Source organism: Mycteria americana, chromosome 2 (genome assembly GCF_035582795.1).
Source record: "Mycteria americana isolate JAX WOST 10 ecotype Jacksonville Zoo and Gardens chromosome 2, USCA_MyAme_1.0, whole genome shotgun sequence".
Lineage (NCBI taxonomy): Eukaryota > Metazoa > Chordata > Aves > Ciconiiformes > Ciconiidae > Mycteria > Mycteria americana.
The window spans coordinates 145,164,413-145,184,582 of record NC_134366.1 but is presented as its reverse complement, the minus strand read 5'-3'; the positions used below and the strand labels follow the sequence as shown (position 1 = coordinate 145,184,582).

At 38.5% G+C, this 20,170-nt stretch overlaps 1 protein-coding gene across 1 annotated transcript in view; it reads right to left on the bottom strand.

Moving 5' to 3' along the window:
- The window catches only part of RALYL (RALY RNA binding protein like), a 406,804-nt gene that overhangs the window by 12,865 nt on the left and 373,769 nt on the right, over positions 1 to 20,170 (bottom strand). The window contains exons 8-10 of the mRNA XM_075495737.1: positions 20,085 to 20,165; positions 11,682 to 11,795; positions 6,780 to 6,958 (exon numbers count right to left, since the gene is read on the bottom strand). Of these exons, the coding sequence (XP_075351852.1) occupies positions 6,780 to 6,958; positions 11,682 to 11,795; positions 20,085 to 20,165 (374 nt within the window). The remainder of the gene's footprint in view (positions 1 to 6,779; positions 6,959 to 11,681; positions 11,796 to 20,084; positions 20,166 to 20,170) is intronic.

The following is a 20,170-nucleotide window of genomic DNA, read 5'->3' as shown; positions in this document are numbered from 1 at the left end:
GTGCTATTGCATATATTACATATAACAAAAGGGCATGTCAGGAAGTTTCTTACAATTTTTGATTTCATGACATGCTTTTATTACTTTCTCCATTTTTTCAGTCACAGGTTATTAGATTTACTGCAGCTTTGGAAGGTACAACACATTAGTATCTGTCGGGTATGCTGCCCCTAATGACTTTCTTAGTTTGCTCAAGTACAAACATCTTGCACTGATATTTATCAAGTGAGCACAATCTTTTAGCTATTCATTTGTCTTAGGAATGAAGAGCTTCATGTTTCCCTTGATACAGAAAGCAAGATTCCAATGAAGTCTAAAATGTTCAGTGCATCGAAAAGACTAAATTTTGCTTGGTCTCAATGATATTTAAAGTAATCTAAATAAGATTTCTGGCACAACATTGCTTCAGCCACTACCATTAGTTAGAAGTTTTGTCCTTTTTTTTTCTTAGTACTCTGTATAAGTGCACTCAGCAAGCTGCAAATTGTCACAGTAGCTATTGATCTTTTTGACATGCCTAATCAGCATAATTCTGCTGATAATAGAAGAGTCAGTCTGTTCTGCCCTGATGCTATTGACAGAAAAAAAATGTATCTGAAAGGGCAATGAAAAATCCAGTTTGATTACAATAATAAATTAAGTACTATCAATCCTATCACAGTCACATATTTTATCAATCTTGATATTTGAGATATGCAAAATTAGCTTAAAGTACATGAAATTCATCAGACAATTTTTTTTCCCTTTCCGTAGATCTTATTCTACTCTCTGCTGAGTATTTTCATTGTTGAATTCTCATGCAAAGTAACGAAAGTAAAGAAAGTGTCATTGTTTCATACAGATTTGATATTAATTACTTTAATTTCCCTTTAACTACTTATAAGAGAGGAAAATGTTTTTGATGAGCTTTAGCCAAAGTACTAGTTGGTTCCATTGATTTTAATGCTATTTGCATCAATTCTTACAAGAAATATAGCCATTATTCTATCATAACTTTTTTACTTTTGCATAATGAAACTCCGTGCAGCAAGAGGATTATCCTGAGTGTTTTGTCTTGGCAGTTTCTGGTATTTATGTTTGAAACATGATTCTCTATCAGACATTAGAAACAAATCCGATAGACTGAAAACATGCAGTGCAGAGGTGGAGAAAAGGACAAGAGCAAGAAATGAAATATCCTTGAGAGGTAAATGTAACTGAAATTTACTTAATAGAAAGAGAACTATAATTGTTGTTGAAATAACTGCGGTAAATGTACATTGTAACCAGAACTGGGCCTTGCACAGTCTCTGTACCTTTTGTTTCTGATATAATTTAATAAAAATGCCTCTCAAGACATCTCATTAAAGATGACTCATTATTGTGGAACTCCCACCTAATGCTTGTGTGGGTTCATTACTTGTAACGTAGCTACACCAGCATAAAATCACAATGTTGCGACTGTGAATATATCCTTCAAATTCCAGCCAAGCACTAACCAGAGTCTGATCTGAGTTATGACACCGTAAATCTATTGTATTTGAAATCATTGGGATCACATGCTCTACCAGAAAACACTGTTTGCTCTACTGAATGCTTAACTAGTGAACCACTGCTGTCCTATTATTATTATAGTTATTTATTATGAAAGGCTGACAGTTTGATAGAAACTATTCTTCTCAGGCAATGTAATATAGATATGAGTGTTTGTGTATAACTCATTCCAATTAATTAGTTTGTTGATATTTTATTAAGCATTAGCCGAAAGTGATTTTTTTCTGAATCTACAATACTTCAGGCTTTCAGCTAATTAATTGGATGCCACTTTTGTTATTTACAAGGGGATTGCGATGATAAATTATAGTTCATTTTCAGCCAGTGCTTCCTCAATGATCGATTAGCGCCATTTGAAACAAGTTCAGAGAAGTTATATGAAGTGCTCTGGACCTGCACTGGGTTGTCCAGCTGCTAAATCAGCAGAGTAAGGAAACTAACGCGCAAGCTGATTCACAAACGCTTTTCCTGCGTGCTCTCAGCCGTGCCACACACTGCTAACACTACTTGTAGTAAAGAGAAGGGGCTGGTTTTAGAGGCACTGAGGCCAAGCTGCTTTACAAATATCAAGACGTGTTGGAGTGTGCAGCAAAGGTGACTTTTCTGCTTTCTGCTGTGCAGCCACAGGACTAAGAGGAGCTTATTGGTTTTCCTTCCCACTCCTTACAATTTAAAGCCATGCCAGGCACCTGAAAACTGCTTGGTATCACCGATGTGTTGTGTTCTGATGATTTGTGGCCTGTTTGTGATTTGTGTGTGAGGTGAATTTAGTAAACATGAAGATCTTTCTTCATAGGAGCTTGTTGTCTGTAAGGTAAGATGGGAAGCTGCGTAGGTGTGTTGTTTTCTACACCGCACTGCTGAGGGACTCTTTAGATTAAAAGCAGTAAGAGTGGATGTGTTCGCGCTAGGAGGCAACACAAAGATTTTTAATTCTCTGCAGCTAGAAACTGTTCACTGCGAGGAGCAGATAGAAAGCCTGATTCATGGTTCCTGTAAAATCTGGGATAACCAACTACTTGTTTTTTTATCTAAAAGGAGCAAAGGAAACAGACCTGAAGTTTTCATCCGCTCCAGCTGCGTCTGTTGAACAGTTAAGTGACATGAATTGTAGAGTAAGCTCAGGAGCTACATTCCAGGTTAGTGATTATTTTATATATATATAGCTACAATATATTATCACATGCCCTTTTACAAGGGGCAGTGGAAGGCCAACGTGTAAGAGCAGGTGGGTGAGAAGCATATGACACTCTTCACTGAGCAAGTTGAAGTCAACTATTTGACTCTGTCAGTCTCTCCTAGCATATCCGTACATAGCTGGATCATATATCTGAAATCACCATTTAAAGAACTCTTCAGTGTGTCGATGCAGCAAACGTCTCTGGGGATTGTTCTAAGAAGATCCTCAAGCTGGAGCGTCTGCAGCACTGGAGACACTGAGACACATTTGTGGGCAAACAGTTGGTACAAAAGAAACTTTCCCAAGAGGTGACATGTGATGACTGTAGCAGATACTTCAAATGCAGCATGTCTTGAATTAGAGTTCAGATGGGCAATCAAGTTATTGTAGCGTAAAACTTTTTCACACTTCAGCTGAGCCATAATGACTGTTTGTGGGCATCTCTTTAGTCCACAGAAAATGACAATGCAGGGATGAACAACATCCTCATCTAAATTGTGGATGAATAAGGTGTACAGCTGTTGAATGTGATGTGTTTTTGAGTGTGCAGCCAGGCAGGCAAATGAAGAGGCTAAAGCCTCCTTAAATCTGTGCCTGACTTAACTTAGACTGCAGGCTAAACTACTTCGCATTTCTTTACAGTTGGTCTAGGCTGAAAGCAGGCATGAGGACAGCTGCCATCACTCAGTTAATGTGCAGTAACCTGTTCCTCCAAACAGACAGTGTGTGAATTTAGAGAACTGATCCTACCACCTAAACCCACAGCATGCATCCTGCATAGTCACTTCCTCTGCAAGTTAGAATTAGCAATAGAGAAAGAAATATATTTTGAGTCCTCTAGTCCAAAGACACACAGATTCAGAGGCTCCATTCTGGCAGCATCTGGACTCTGGCAGCAGGTCTGTCCTTATTAAACACTTCCCTTTACTGACAGCCTTAGGGCTGATCACAGGGGAAACAAAAAAGAGACAACAGAGTATTGTGTTCAGCACAAAGAGTCCTGCAGCAGGTTATTGGCAAATGGCTTGGCAGGAGATTTACAGCTAAATATGAAGCACTGCAAAAAACGTTAAGATCTAAATTTAAGTCATGTTGCTCTCTCCCTCTCATAATATTTTTCAGACTAGCAGACTCACTATCAATTTTTGGTGCTGACTGACTTCAGAACATTAGCTGTTCCCATTTCAAATGTTTTTCTATTTGCTCTGCTGCTCTTAGTGATGAAACAAAAGATTTTTTTTCATCATCATCCTAAATCCCTTTAGCTTTATATTTGGAAAAGATTATAGATTTAATGAAAAAATGCCCTTTGGAGGGGTATTTCTTATTCTGAGTCCGAGGTTATGTTTTTACACATGGAAAGTTTGTCCTAATTGTTTCACATCTAACACTTTTCATGCTAAACCTCCCTTTTTTTTCCTCAAATGAGTTGTAACTGGCTCCGTTCCAAAATGACACGTTAGCTATTAGTCAGCTCTTTTTCCTAAATAACTTAGTTTTCATAAAACAGGAGAATAACATCTGTTAGGACTTCTTGTTTTATAACAAGCTTATATATCTACTTTAATTTTCACAAAATGGAGGGTAATGCCAGATAGCAGGGCACAGAACAGGTAGAAGCAGACTGAAATCCCAAGTATTCCTACTGGGGTATTCACTACATATTTGATAGCAGTCTTATTGACTTTCCAGTTATACAGCTGTTTGGAGTGGAAAGTAAAACTTACAGGAATTGGCCATTATATCTACATAAATATGTGTAAGTATAAGTGAAAAACAGACTAAATTATAATATGTATCATGAACTACCAGCTTCATAGTATAACAGTACTGGCCAATACTGCCAAGTGTTTGGGTAAAAACTGTAGAGGAAAGATGCACAGTTCAATTTATAATTGTCTCTCCCTGGGAAACACCCATTGCCTGAGATTTCTTTGAAATAATCCTTTGTAGAACAATCCTTTATCCAACCCATAGCAGTTTTTCATTCACTGATCTCCCTAGGCTTTGCGAAAGAAAGTGTTATTATCCCATCCTAGCAGCGAGGAAAGCTAAGGTGAAGTGGCCACTTCCAAAGCCTGAGGAAAATGGCAAGGGAGGGTGAAAAACACAAGGATTTTACATCAGTGGCAGTCTTGGTTCTGAGCTTTAAAGTGTGCAATACTGCCAGCTTCTCAGCTAGAGGGTCCCAGCATCTGGGAAGGTGGAAGGCATGAGGCCGCCTGGCTCCACTGCCCTGGCCCTGGGATGGGGTGCACTTGGCCGAGATGATGCATATAAGCACTCTTCCTTGGCCTTTCCTTGCTACCACCATGCTGGGGTTTGGGGGATATCATTCATGAGCGCTGGGGCACAAGGCAGAGGACGCCTCTCTCCATGTGCAGGGAGCCACCTCCTCCTGGCACTCAAGCGGCTCAGTAATGGCACGCAGAGAAAGTGGAGCTGGTTCCTCCCTGTGCCTTAGATGTGTGGCTCAGGCCTCTGACCTGTCTTTGAAGCTGTGTCTGCAACACACTGCACTTCAACTAATGCCATAACATAAATCTTGGAAAGGCTTTTTAGCTTGGAAGCAGCAGATGTGGCTGTGCTGATTCCAGACTTTCACTGCTAATGAAGTCTTCCTGTGCTGCTTGCTTCTTAGAAACTTTCCTGCTTAGGCCTTTTTTAGATGAAAAATTTCTTCTACATCATGCTTCATTATACAGTGTAGATATATGCTAAATATGTCATACCCACAGGGTGAAATGACAGCACTGAACAGTCAGAAGCTAATATACTGTATGTTAACTTCCCCACTTAGTTGTCTGTAGCAGGGAGTCTGACACCTAATTAGTGCAAAACCCACCAGTCTTGCTAAACTGTGGTCACCCCTATTGCTAATATCACTTCAGTTGATCAGGTATTAGCCATGGTGGGATATTATATTTACAACTATTTATTCATTACAAAATTTCAACTGCCTACAAATTCAGAGTGGCACCTGCTTACAGAGTTCCCTCATACCTGTACAGGACAACCTGTTCCTTTGAGAAAAAGTGATAATATCAACTATTCGACATCACAGGTTAAAAGATGAGGGGATTCAGGTTGTAGTAGCTTCTTCTGGGCATAATGCTCTTCAGGTTTTATAAATTCAAGAGGGCCTTGTGCTGGCTAAAGGGGTGCAGACCGTCAAATTAGCAGCAGGTTTAAATTGCTTTTGCAGTAAGCAGTACAAAACACTGGTTATTCACATGCCCCGTTACTCCAGACTTGGTGTTGGTTCAGCTGTGCCCATTGCTGACTGACTTCTGTTGGCATCACTGAATGATTTTTACAGCGCAGACATGATTAAATGTATGTTAAAAAGCAAGCAGGGACAGTGACACTGAGCAACGGAAGTGATTTCTGCTCAAAGCAAAAGAATATCAAAGCTGGGAAGAGAGGGAGAGTATTATAGAGTCTAAAACAATGTGACTGATCCATTCTTATTAAGAATGAAGAAAAAAGTATAAATCTGACTTTCAAAATATTTTTAAATGTTTCTCTAGAAGAACTTAGAAGCTTAACAACATGACGGGCATTTCATGAAAGGTACAGGCTCAGGCTGAAAACCCAACATTTCTTAGCCAAACATTTCTTAGGGAAAAATCCTTCCATCAAAAAAATCTGTAGCCTGCAATGCAGCCTGCAGAAGATACACATGGAAGACAGGGACTGGGAATTATGGGGGAACACATGTTTACTAATGAGAAAGTTCTCCATTCTAGAATCTTATTTGATTTTGAAATGCTCCAGTTAGAAAAACATGGTTGCTTCCCCCGCCCCCACGATCTACATGTCATTAAATGTAAACCAATTTAAAGTACATTTCATTTCCTTTCTAAAATCACCAAGTGTAGTAAAATATATTTTTCTTGTTTATCCTCAGAGGGCCCTATGCTTGATACTACAGTGTATGAAGAGTAGGTACTAGTTACAGAACATCACAGTACTGCTGTGAGCTTTTTTGGTTAACCCAGATTGTTGGTTCTCTGTGGTTACTTGTAGCAACTGTATAGACAGACATGGCATGGTTATTCCTTACCAGCTCATTGCTGCCATCCTCATCAAAATCCTCCTCTATCCCATCAGTCATCTCTTCTCCATCCCCATCTGCATCTGGCCCTCCTTCAATTGGCTCTTCTGTAGAGTTATCTGCATTCTCTGATATGCATTCCTCTTGAATCAAATCAGCATTATCTTCCATTTGTTTCTTTTGAGCTTCTGTAAGGAAAACATACTCTATAGAGATTCAGTAGCCTTCCCTAGTGGTGGCAAAAAGTGCTCTGAGGAAGAAACCTAAGCTTCCCATCTCCAGATGAGCTAGCTTTGTAAAAATCAGTGTGTTAACATCTACCAGGCAAATATGATCAAAACCCTTGTTTTCAAAAATTAATGCATAAACCAACCATAGCACCAACATGCTCATCTATCCCATGCAGTGGATGAAGGCATGATTTACCAGCGGATCCAGCTTTTTGATTTTCTGGACTTTGCTTTGCCCTGGGAATCCAATTGGCATAGTCACCATGTATTTATTTATCTGCAGCCAATGAGAAGTACATAAATCTCTATGCTCTGAGAAGTGGAAGGCTGTTAATTGCCAATAAATGAACAAGGATTTGCATAAATTTGCTGTGAATATAGCTCAACAACCATACAGATAATCAACAAATCCTTCTAGACAACTGAACATATTTTTTATGGAGTAAAGTAATAGTTTCTCCCCGTTGGTACAATGTGCCGAGGTAACTGGAGAATGCCCCCCTCCAATTACCCAAATATAGGTCTTCCTATAATTTCCGCAAAGTGGTGAAAAGAAAGACTATTTCCATAGAGGCCCAGAGGATCTGTTCTGGTTGGCTTAGTGCAGATAGCTGCATTGTTGTGATTATGTATTGTGAGACTCCTGGATATGCTGAGGAATTTCATCCAGCCAGCAGAAATCCAGAGGAAGATTGAGGGAGGAATGGCAGAGACAGACTGGCCAGAAGAGTGGCTGGAGGGATCAGAGTCTTATTCCTATGCACATCAGGAGTTTAGATGAAAAGCTTTATGTACTCAAAGTGAATACAGGCTAGAGAATTAGTTGCTTGTAGCTAGAATACCAATGTCTTTTCAGTCTGAGGGTGACAATACCCATCAATGATCAAATTTCTAGAACAAAACCATTTCTTTCTTTGTTAGATTGACTGTTCTGTAACACTAGTAGTGCATCACCTATCTTGTTGGACAGACAATGAATCTGTAGATTGCCTGTGAAGCTGTATGAATTCATCTCTATGAATTTATTATTATTTTACTATAAATTATTGCCAGCTGCATATAATATTCGTATCTGCTCACACTTTTCTGTATCATAGTCTTAAACTAACACATTCGGTTTTCCTCCTACCTCTGCACATTTATTTTGCAACTTACTTTCATCTCTTCAGCCTTTGTTAGTCTCTAATCCCTCATTTTAAAATTCATTTACTGAAGACACATAACAAGTAAGCTTTTCTCCCTTAGTCACGTAATTTCTTCAGAAAGATTCTTGGACTTAAAGAATAAAACGTCATCTTAGATAACTGCTTTGACAGTGCAGTAGTCATGTATATTAGTAGAAGATTCAGCCCATGGAGCCTCATCATTTATTGGTAAGGTGCTCTATACAATACCATGCTAGTTATAAGTCATTGTGTTACTTGCCTTACTGCGCAAGGAAATGTGGATTGAATCAGCTATGCCTACTATGTCCTGCGCCATCACCTTCTGCTTCAAGCCACTTCTGAGATTAACCCAGCTGTGGCAGTGACAACTGAATCAACTTTGGTCAAGGCTTTCAAAAAGGGTTCCTGAAATTATGGACTTAATACATTTAAATGGGAAAACTTTTAGGATACAGCTGCAAAAAAAATTGGCTCACTTACTTACTTAATTGTCTGAATGAGAATGTAGACTGGCTTCTTCAGAGAAGTCTAAAATACCAGCTCAGCATCTAACTCTTTTGGGCTCTTCTGAGAAGCTAAACTTAAGATCCTACCTTTCAGCACCCATCTCTGATATTACAGGGAGAATATTCTCCTCTAACAATGTTTTCACATCAGAACAGCTTCTTATCCCTGGCTTCCTGATTCCGATTTTTACAAACAAAGGAGCTATTTCTGCAGTCTCCCTATGTACAGCAAATCCTCCTATCTATATTCCCCCTATTGGAATGGTCAGGGGTTGATAACAATAAAAGACAGAACATCAGCCGTTATTGTAAGGAGAATTTTCACCCAGCTGTAGAGCAGTAACCAACGCATGCACTGAGCTTGTCCAGCTTATCTGTTTAACCTGTCACATTCCTCCAGATGTATAACTTTTAAGATTAATAATTAAATATTCTTCATGAAAGTGATGCAAAGTTCACAAACCAAAAGGACAAGGTGATGGCTTGATTTTTGTTTTGTGTAAACAAGACATAGATCCTCTCTCTGATCCCAGCCTTAGTGAGGCCACACCTTCTGGCAGAGGAAAGTAAGAAATAATATTGCCAAACCATAGATAAGGAACGAAATCATCTCACATCTGACACCATAAATGAAATAGTTCAGCCACTGATGTAGCCTTATCTTATACAAATCTTTTAGCTGAGGAAGCAATCATCTGCAGACTAATCACCCAGGCTGCACAAGCCTCTTCATCAGCTCAGGAGACTTAAATGGGGATCCAGGTTTACTGGTGTCTCTGAGGTATTTTTTCTCCTCATGCCCTCCAATGACAGGCAAGGAATATGGGGGACGGGTTTTGCACCTGATGTTTTAAAACATCAAGAATTTAAAAACAGTTTTTAATCTCTGAGGAGATTATTCATTGCTTGTCTTCAAAAAGCATAACAGTATGATTCAATACAAATCAACGTTTTCCTCTTTGAGCTGATTTCTATTTAAATGAGTTCACTACAGTCCTTTAGCAAAAGTGAAAATTGGATATCAAAATACAATGACATGCAGGTTGTTTTGCATAGTAATGGATTTTATATAAAAGCTCCCTGAAGTAGGGAATGCGCCATCTCAGAGCATTTCAGTACGCAAGTGATTCAATGGAGTGCCTCACAATTACATCTTCACTGATTACACCAACTTTTATCTAACTTGCATAAAGTACAAAATAGAATATAATGAATACATATTGTGTACAGTTCTCCTAAAAGAGATAATCACACTCCGTACTAATGGTTTACCTTAGACTTGGAAAAAAGCACTCAGCTTATTTTGTGGGGTAAACTATAACAGCTGAGGGATTGGTTCTTGTCAGTCAACTTAGAAAATGATTGTCAATAAAAGGTAGGTTTCTTTAAAGAGCTGTTTTGGAGGTTTGTTTTTTTTTGTTTTTTTTTTTTTTTTAATTGTTAACCGCAAAATATTTTTCTGTAGTGTTCTGCCCTAGGAAGACATTCATTAGAGTTATTTCTGAATGCCAGCAGGAAACTTCTGGGTTCAGAGAGATAGCCCTGCAAGAGATCAGCAAATAGGGCGGACGCGGGAACAGGAGGGATCCAGATCTAAATATTTATTTTGCCTGTGTCAGGTTTATGAACCTCAACTGCTAATTCCCAACAATGTTTTAGACAGTCTTGATGGAGCTCTCTTTATGTATCCTGTTGGGTATTTTTGGCTACATGTAGCTGATTGGAGTTAGGCAAGGATCACAAATCTGAGTGCCCAGACACCCAGGCAGCTGTGGATTTTGAGGCAGAATTCCTTTCACACATTTCACACACAATACGTAAAAAATTTTCATCAGAGAATGGAGGGGGCAAAAAAATAGGAACACTGAGATTTTTCATGAGATAAGGCTTCCATTTCACCACTGGCTCTCATCAAAATCAGCTTGCTAGTACACAGCTCCTGTACAGAGATATACCATGTGATTTATAAGGAAATACTATAGACAGTGGTAAGAACTGAGATTGTTTTCTATATATACTATGGTGAAAATACAACCTTATAAATCCCTTATAACTACTCAGTATGGCTTTAAAGTGCTGCCAGCTGAGATCATTCAGCTAACAAAATTATCACTGCAATGATAGAAATAAAGATCTTGATTAAATTAAAAAGCAGTGTTGGATTTTGTCATTGCCAAGGCTTGCCTCGAAACAAAACATTTCAAGCCTGAGAAAAGCTGAACTAGAGGTGTGGCTGGTATTACAGAGATGCCACAGCTTCACACAATAGCTTAGGTTGGAAGGGATCTCTGGACTCTCCAAGTCCAACACCTCCTCAAAGCAGGGCCAAACTCAGTTTGGTCCAAGTCCATGGGGCCTTGACCCAATGAGTTTTGAATGCCTCCAAGGATGGAGCTACTACAGTCTCTCTGGGCAACCTGCTATATTGCTTAGTTGCACCTCTTTTCCTTATATCAAACAGGAATTTCCCTTGCTTCAACTTGTGACTATTGCCTATTGCCCAGACAATAATTCCTGATATAGACCATCTCATAATTGTTCATGTGGATAGCACAAGCATCCCCAAGGTCAACAACCTCTAACTTAATCCTCTTCAGTCAATATTTTAGTGATGTTTTGTTTCCAGAACATCTAGTAAGAATCTTTTACTTTCTTTTTTTTTTCCTACTACACCATAGAAAACAATTCTTGAAATGATGTTGCATGCTCTGTGAAGAATTATTTTATACTTATAAAAATAAATTAATAAATATTAATTTAATAAATTAATATCAATAACATTTAATAAATTAATATTAATAATAAATTAATAAATTTTATACTTATTATAAAATAAATTATTTTATAATTTATACTCCCAACAGTTCTACCTGAGAGTTAATTTACCTTGCTTCAGGCCTCTGTTATGTAGCAAAATTTCTGGAAGGCTTCTGTTCTCTCTGGTCTGTCTGCTTGACTGATAACGAGGTTCTAATTTAATTCATGTGACAACAAATTGCTTTCACCTACCTGCTTCAGCTTTTTGCTGCTTTTCAATCTTTTCCAGTCTCCCTAGCAAGGAGTCAATTTTTGTTTTGATTTGGGTTAATTCCTTCTTGATTATTTGCAACTCATCTGATTTCACTGTGGAAAGAGAGCAAAGATGCAAAACATGAAATAAAGTACATTTGCAGCTCCCCATGACCAAAACATGTTCTTTTTTCTTTCCTCTGTAGTACAAAGTCTACTGTCTCATTTCTGTCAATATTTTTAGAGATTTAACTTTTAAAATGAACATTGTTAGTTAAAAATGGTGAATCCTAGGAAATCACAAGATACTAAACTCTAGTGGCAAAGGGTTATGTGAGTTGTATTGCTTTGTAATAAGTATTTCAGGCAAAACATCTCAAGGGCATTCTTAGTAAATCCAAACAACTTTTACTGAAAAACAGCCTATAGTGAAAGAATGATTCAAATATGACAGACAGTTCACAGTCTTGCAATGCTATGTTGCTGGACTATTTTGTAATAATAACAACAATAATAAAAAGATCCCTCACAGTAGCAGTAGGTATTTTTCAACAAGAGTGAATGGTAACATAAATGTTAGGGAGCCAGGAATGCAATGTTATATTCCAGTCAACAACTTAATTGCAATAGAAGGTGTTAAGTATTATTGCTTCAAAAGCTTTCAGTTCTGGTAATTTCTTGTACTTTTTCCAGCTATAGATAACATATGAAAATATTTCTTTTTCTGATCACATCCAAGAACATGGAGGCAATGCCCACAAATCAAGAGGTGAAGTTTCCAAACCTTTGTTGCATTGCATTAATCTTCGTTTATGTGTGTTATTACACTCTTGTCTAACATAAGAAGGAGTAACTGCTTTGGAAGTGTTTTGGCTTCAGAAGAAGCAGCACTGCAGCACTCATGAATGATCGCATTATTATGGCATTATCAGGACACGTTTTTATGCTCAGAAGACAGTCAAAACAGATCCACTTGCCCCATCTGTGCTAGGATATCATGTTGAAAAGGAGAAGAGGAGAAAATGGGAACCCTGTGCTAGCATGGGAAAATAAAGCCATTTATAAAGGTCAAGAGTAGATAACACAGGTGTCACTCTCACAACTCTTGTAGGAAGAAATGGACCATCACCTTAAACTGTGAGGGACTGGCAATGGAAAAGCACTGAGCAATTGTTGTGGTTTAAACCCAGTCAGCAACTAAGCACCACACAGCTGCCCGCTCACCCTCCCCGCCACCCCAGTGGGATGGGGGAGAGAATCAGAAAAAAAATAAAACCAGTAGGTTGAGGTAAAGACAGTTTCATAGGACAGCAGAGGAAGAGAAAATAATAATAATAATAATAATAATAATAATAATAATAATAATAATAATAATAATAATAATAATAATAATAATAATAAATGTACAAAACAAGTGATGCACAATGCAATTGCTCACCACCCACTGACCAATGCCCATCCCATCCCCGAGCAATGATCGCTGCCCCCTGGCCAACTCCCCCCAGTTTCTATACTGAGCATGATGCCATATGGTATGGAATAGCCCTTTGGCCAGTTTGGATCAGCTGTCCTGGCTGTGCCCCCTCCCAGCCTCTTGTGCCCCTGGCAGAGCATGGAAAGCTGGAAAGTCCTTGACTGGTGTAAGCACTACTTAGCAACAACTAAAACATCAGTGTGTTATCAACATTATTCTCATACTAAATCCCAAACACAGCATTATAGCAGCTACTAGAAAGAAAATTAACTTTATCCCAGCCAAAACCAGGACAGCAGTGTTCCTCTTCCATCCTTACAGTTGCTGAAGCAGGATGTGCATTGACTTTGGGATGTGTATCCGGAGCAATGGGAAAGCCCCTAGTGAGCCTGGGAAAAGGGATATTCTGCCATGGAGAAGGACATGTTCCCTTTCTGTCCAAAGGGTCTCCTGGCTGCATCTTGCCTTATCAGTCCTGTTCATTGACTCATGGGCATGTGTCTCATCATGGTATCTCATGGGTATTTTTTATTGGACAGTCAAAATCTGATGATTAAGTGTGCAGGCAAGCTACTGCTTGCTTCAGTGGTAGTGTGTTTGTTCAGTGAGTATGTGTTTGCTTCTAAATCAGCCTTGTTGCAAACTTGGAGCACATTCACTGAGGGTGAAACCAAGGCTTTTTGTCTTAGACTTTGGGTCATGTGCAGTATAGTTATAACAAGTCAGCTAAAGGCAGTAGGTTGCTATATGCGGTAATGAACTTGTTTAATCACGTGCTCATATTGAGAAATTGCATATCTCACACTATCATACGCTGAAACCTCTGATCTCATATTGAATGAATGGTAGGCCTTAGAGAACAAAGCTTAAAAGTAACCTTTGTGCTAGACCCTTATATGCTATACAGTATTCGATGGAATTATTCAGTATATTTATAGAGCAAGGCCTTAAAATATTCTTGGAGAAATAACGGCTCACTGTCCAATCCCCTAGACCTGTAACAAAACATTAAGATTCTGACAACTATATATTTAGAAGGTTACTGCTTTCCCGGGGGCAGTGGTTGGTCAGTGCTGGAGTAGCAAAGCAGCGCAGATTCCAGGGTGAAGGGGAGTGAGTCTGTCCAACGGGGAATGCTAACTGTCTGCAGCAGCCCGCTATGAAGCCAGCTGGCAACAGATTCTGCACGGCCAAGCTGTTGTGTTAGAGGTGGTCCCTTGACTGGCAAACAGCAGGCTTTCCAAGGCTAAAAGGTCAAAAATCAGAAGAGACACCACAAGGACCTAATGAGACTTGTTCCCAGTCTAAAAAGCAAAGCAGAAAACATTTGCACTTCTGAATTTGGTGAGGAAATGGGCACATATGTAGGGCTACTGTTCAACTCAGGTCAAACCTTCTGCTTCACAGGGGCTTCCCTGCGGTGTCTCAGTGAGAAATCAGTTTGGGAAGAAGACTGCATTAGAGGGAACACAGACACAACAGTGGCGATTCAACAGCAAGCAAAGATGCTATAAATGACTGAGGAGCTTTATTGCTACCTTGCAAGATTCCCCTACGCCATAACTATTTGCTCAAACTTTGGTCACTGAATCTGCAATTTATCATTCACATTTAATAAGGTCATTAAATAGGAGATTCCATCATACAGTCAATCACTTCAAGTGAACACTAAAAAGGACTGAAATAAAAAAGGGGAAAGATTTTCAACAAATCTGCACAAGTTCCAAATTTCCACCCTTGTCCCAACATTGCAATGGTGTAGTTATTTGAGTTGCTTATTGTCTTAATTTGCAGGGAATTGTACAAAGCTTAAAAATCCTTCTCCTAGAGAAAATCCACTCTCAGTTATATTGTACTGGGTATTTCTGTAGTGAGCAGCAATTACTAAAGACAAATTATGAAGCGTCCTTATGAACAAGCTGAATATGAGCCAGCAATGCACCCTTGTGATAAAGAAGGCCATCTACATCCTGGGCTGCATTAGGAGTGTTGCCAACAGGTTGAGGGACATGATCCTTCCCTTCTACTCAGCATTGGTGAGGCCGCATCTGGAGTACTGTGTCCAGTTCTGTGCTCCCAGGTACAAGAGGGAATGAAGAAGACAAAGCCAGACTCTTCTCAGTAGTGCCCACTAACATGTCAAAGACCATTGGCACAAATTAAAGCACATGAAATTCCATTTAAACACAAGAAAAAGCTTTTTTTTTTGGTCAAACACTTGCACAGGTGGCCCAGAGGCTGTGGAGTCTCCATCCTTGGAGATACTCAGAAACTGTCTGGACGCAGTCCTGGGAAACCTGCTGTAGGTGACCCTGCTTGAGCAGGGCAGTTGGACCAGATGAGCTCTAGAGATCCCTTCCAACCTCAACCATTCTGTGATTCTGTGATTCTGTGGTATAGAGCTTGGGAAGAACTTTAGGCTTTTTAAGCACAGTGTTATGACAAAGACAAAATGCAAAGACTGTAAATATTGTACTTCAGGTGTCCTCCTTTGAGTATATAAATTCTCCTTTAAAACTTTATGGATATTTTTCTTTAAATTGATCTCAGGCAAGAAATAAAGCAGTTGATAAACATGAAACCAGAGCTGCCTGTGTCCAAAATATCTGTTCATCTGCTTTTGAGAATAGGAAAATAAAGTAGCTTACTGCTTTTTTTTTTTCCTATTAGCAGATAAGCACAGGCCAGCAGGTGACAGAAATGCATGTATTGAAAGGGAAAGAAATTACTAATGAAATTCCTCAAGCACTGGCACCAAAATGGCTAAATATCTTCAAGAACTTTGATGCAAAAAAGTAAATAAACAGGTGAAATTTGCTGATTACATGAAATTGGAAGGTATCATCTATTCAGAGTGAACTGGAATGGAAGGAGTTGTCAGGTGATTTTAATGAATGCTACATTAGAAAAAAGAGGAAATGCAATTGCGCTGAGAAGTCCTGCACTTGATTGACTAACAGCAGAACTCCTCCTCTTAATGTGGAAGCTCATCAGCTGAAAAAGACAGTAAGAGAATTATCCTTGGGTGTAGTTGTAGTCTCAGGTTGGCAATAGGCTATCACTATAATGCAGCCATGAGAAATAAAATGCAGTGCTAGGATGTGTCAAATGATGTATTGCTGAAGATGGGGAAGTACAATACCGTTGTATAAGGACCTGGTGAGAGCTCATCTGGAATGATGTGTACCGGTTGAATCACTGAATTCTGGCAGGTATGTGGGGAGAAGGGCCATGAAGATGATCATAAGAATGAAAAGCCTGTAGTGTGACAAAAGAGTTTTGCTTGTTTGCCCGAGACAAAAGAAGGTAAAAGGAAATAAAACTTTTAAGCTGAGAAAGTGTTGGCACAACAAATGGATATGAACAAATTTAAGCTAGAAAGTAGAAGAAACAGAGATAGACAAAACCCAAAACCTAACTAGCTTTAAGATGAAGCTTAAAGGATTAGATGATGCGGCTACTTGCAACAGTAAGGAATTAGATTCAGTGACCCTTTCCAGCCCTCTGCCAGGAATACAAGAGCCTTACAGAATGCATCTTTCATTGAAGCATCTAGCACCAAAGGAGACAAACTGCATCCAGCTCCAAACGAGAGATTTAAAATTGAGGTAAATCACATTTTTAGAAATGAAAGTGCTACTGTTGGATTACAACTATATTTGTGAAACATTTTTTTGCCATAACTACAAATTGATTCATCCACAAAGCATGATTCAGATTCCTTTAGAAAGAAATGTCATGTATTTTTATCTAAGCCCTTCATGTTTAATATAAAATACTTTATAATATTGTATAACTTTAGATTTCACTGAAAAATGGGTTAGCTGATGAAGCTAAATATAAACTATACAAGTCAAAATGAATTAATTTAAAGGCATACTTCAGTACATATTGTAACATCTTAAGTATCTACTCCTTAATCTCAAGCACAGAGGGTATAAAAAATTTGATTAGTCTTTTCCTCCTGTTTTCAGATGTGTAAAATGAAAATGCATATCGAAGAGCTTCAGTTTCTATATTGTCAGAAAAACTGAGTTTTTCCCAGTTCTAAATAGCAATCTGCATCTGCTGCTTCCTACCATTAACATGAAGAACTACTATGTGCAGTTTCCACACCAACATGTTTCATTTTGTGAGTTACTTCTGATAATGTGGGAAGGTTGATTTATTTTTTTCTAGTCTTTGGAGTTAAAAAGAAGGCAAAATAGTGTCAACTGATCCTTGAAAAATTATAGATTCAGAAAAGAAATCAAATCCTCCTAACTTATTTTGTGTTTTGGAAGCAAACTTAGAACACATATTGCCACTTTTTGGTAGAACAAGAATTTATTGCACTGGAGGGCAGACATTATTTTTGCAGATGTACTCATCAATGAGCAAGGCATTTTTGGTATTATGTTTTTGTAACATCTTTGCGGTGTGCCACAACAAAATTCTGTCTTTGGATTGCTGGTTTTCAGAAGTGAGCCCCTCTAATCCTGATAATTTCTCTGAGGGGTCCCCTATGTTCTGACCTTTAATACTACATGTATGGGTTCATTTTCTGGATCCAATCTGAGTGTGGAGAACAGCTATAGAACACTTATACCTATGAGATTTCTACTTAAATCTGAAAAGTCTATTAGGGGATGTGATCTCATGACAGTTTTGCTATTTGGGGGTGAAATCTTTCAAGCATAGGCAATAGTATTTTGACACAGTTAATTCTGAACCTGAGATTAAGCTGTTTTACCATCTTGAATATCATTAAAACCCAAAATATCTTCCTTCCCACAAACGATCTTTCTCCTTATTGAAGAGATCCTTTATTTAACTAGCAATAAATTACAATTAGAATCAACAGTGCATTGGTTCAAGGGGTTCAGATTAGCAGTGTACCGTAAGGGGCAGCAAAATATTAAATTGCTTCATCCCACAATTCAGTGTAACCAACCTTTCCAATGAAATGGCAAAAGAAGCTGCAAAACACACATTCTCTACTTTCCAACTTGAAGCCCCTAAGGGAATGGCTCTGTTATTTCTCTGATAAATGTCTTACAATAAGCTGATTACATTCCTGTCCAAGTCAACAAAATCATGTTTCTACCTTTATGATGGGTTGGTTGGACTTGACAAAAACGGAAGTAATTCTATGGGGAAATCAAGCATGAAAGGCTTTATACTGTGTGTCTAACTCCTTTTAAAGGTGTGCTGCATGCAGAAAGAATATTTTCTGCAATTTATTCCAGCACAATAAATGGTCTCTGCAGTTGTGTTCCATTTGCCATTGTAAAGAACTGAGGGTAGAAACTCAACAGGGGTCAAAACATCCGCCCACATTTTTAGTGATGCAGCTTGCAGCTCTCCCTTCAGTGTTAAAGAGCTGGATCCAAAGATGATCTTGTCACCTGGAGCTCTAAGTCTGACATTTTTAGAATTCACATCACACCTGAATATATTGAAGGATACTTTCACTGGGGCATAACACTGTCTGTTAGGATCTCTACACTCCTGATTGCACTTCCATTAAATAATTTACAGATTCTGCAACATTTGCCATGTTATGCGGACAGTGTTTTGGAGGTCTTCTAGCAAGTGGCTATGGGTACTCAATCTAGGGTTGAATCCTGTAATCTATGTTATACATTACTTAAGTCCTGATGTGGTACTACGAAACATTCTCTGAAATGCAGAATAAGTAATAAAGCAAGTTTGATGATTATTCTGAGGAACAGATATCTATATGTTAATGTAATATGCTCTGTCCCATTCACTACAATGAAAATCCAGATTTCTGGATGAGAGATTTCCTTGACATCTGTTGGGATATACCAAGGTCCTTAGCTCTCTAGAAGAATTTTGGAGTTATTCTTGTTCTGGTGAATGAGAAATATATATAAAAACTTATCTGAAAATAATTAATCTTCTCAAGGTAAAATGAGTCCAAAAAGCCCATTCTTATTAGATCATGCTTTAGGACAATTAGTGAATTGAATGCACTGATACTACTGACTTTTCATATGGATAAGACAACAATAAAGGAAGAACAAAGGAGATCTAATTAATGAATCTGTAAGTGTATATACTTACTAAAGCTTTGATTCACTGTGTGAAAACCCAAAGACTCAAGGGCTGGAAAAGACTAACAAAATAATTTAAATTAAAGTCTACTAAAGTAAAGATCTTGAGCTGTATGCTTTCTTTTAAATTAATATAAGGATTCATAATTCTTTACTTAAAGTACTGAGGAAAGAAAAAAAAGTAGCTATAGACAAGTGGATTAGTTCAAGATGTGTATGAAAATGTCTAGACTCATGTTCATCCTCCAGAGAACAAAGGAAGTGTTGCTACTCCCAGACATCCTCTTAGGGTGTGAGTGAGCTCCGTAATATGACAACTAAATTTAGATGTCTTCCTGTCTGGTAGGTATCAAAGCCCCCATTGTTGGTAATAGCCATCTAGCCAATTAATTCACTGAAGACTTGTGTGTGATTCGACTGTACAGCCAACAGAGACTCCCTTTCTCAGAATGTCATCCTTTCCAAGGAATGGCCCGACCTCCTTGTTCCTCAGTATAAAACATTATCTTTTGCTCTGTTTATCATATTTACATTCTTTCAGTCACATGCATATTTATTACATGTTTTCTTTCAAGGTCTTGGATATCATCAGTTCATACAATAGGATCAAGAATGGATCCTAGTGGGCTCACTAGAGGTCCATCTTCTTTGTTAGATGCTGGTGTGTGAGATTTAGATAGGTTATTCAAGCAGAGTATATAATGGGCTCAAGCTGATGACATAATTAACCTCTCTTCCAGTAAGGTGTAGTGTTGGTGGATTCACTAATTTCATGGTTGTGTGTAAGACAGCATGATGCGTTGGTGGCCAGTCTGGTACTGCAAGTGTCTTATTGAAGTCCCTTCATTCTTTCTGATATCTGATCCCTACCTGATCTTTCTCTTCCTCTTCCAGTGACGCTTCCAAGGACAGTATCACTCCACATAAGGGGCAGGGGAAGACAGGTGGGTGCTGAA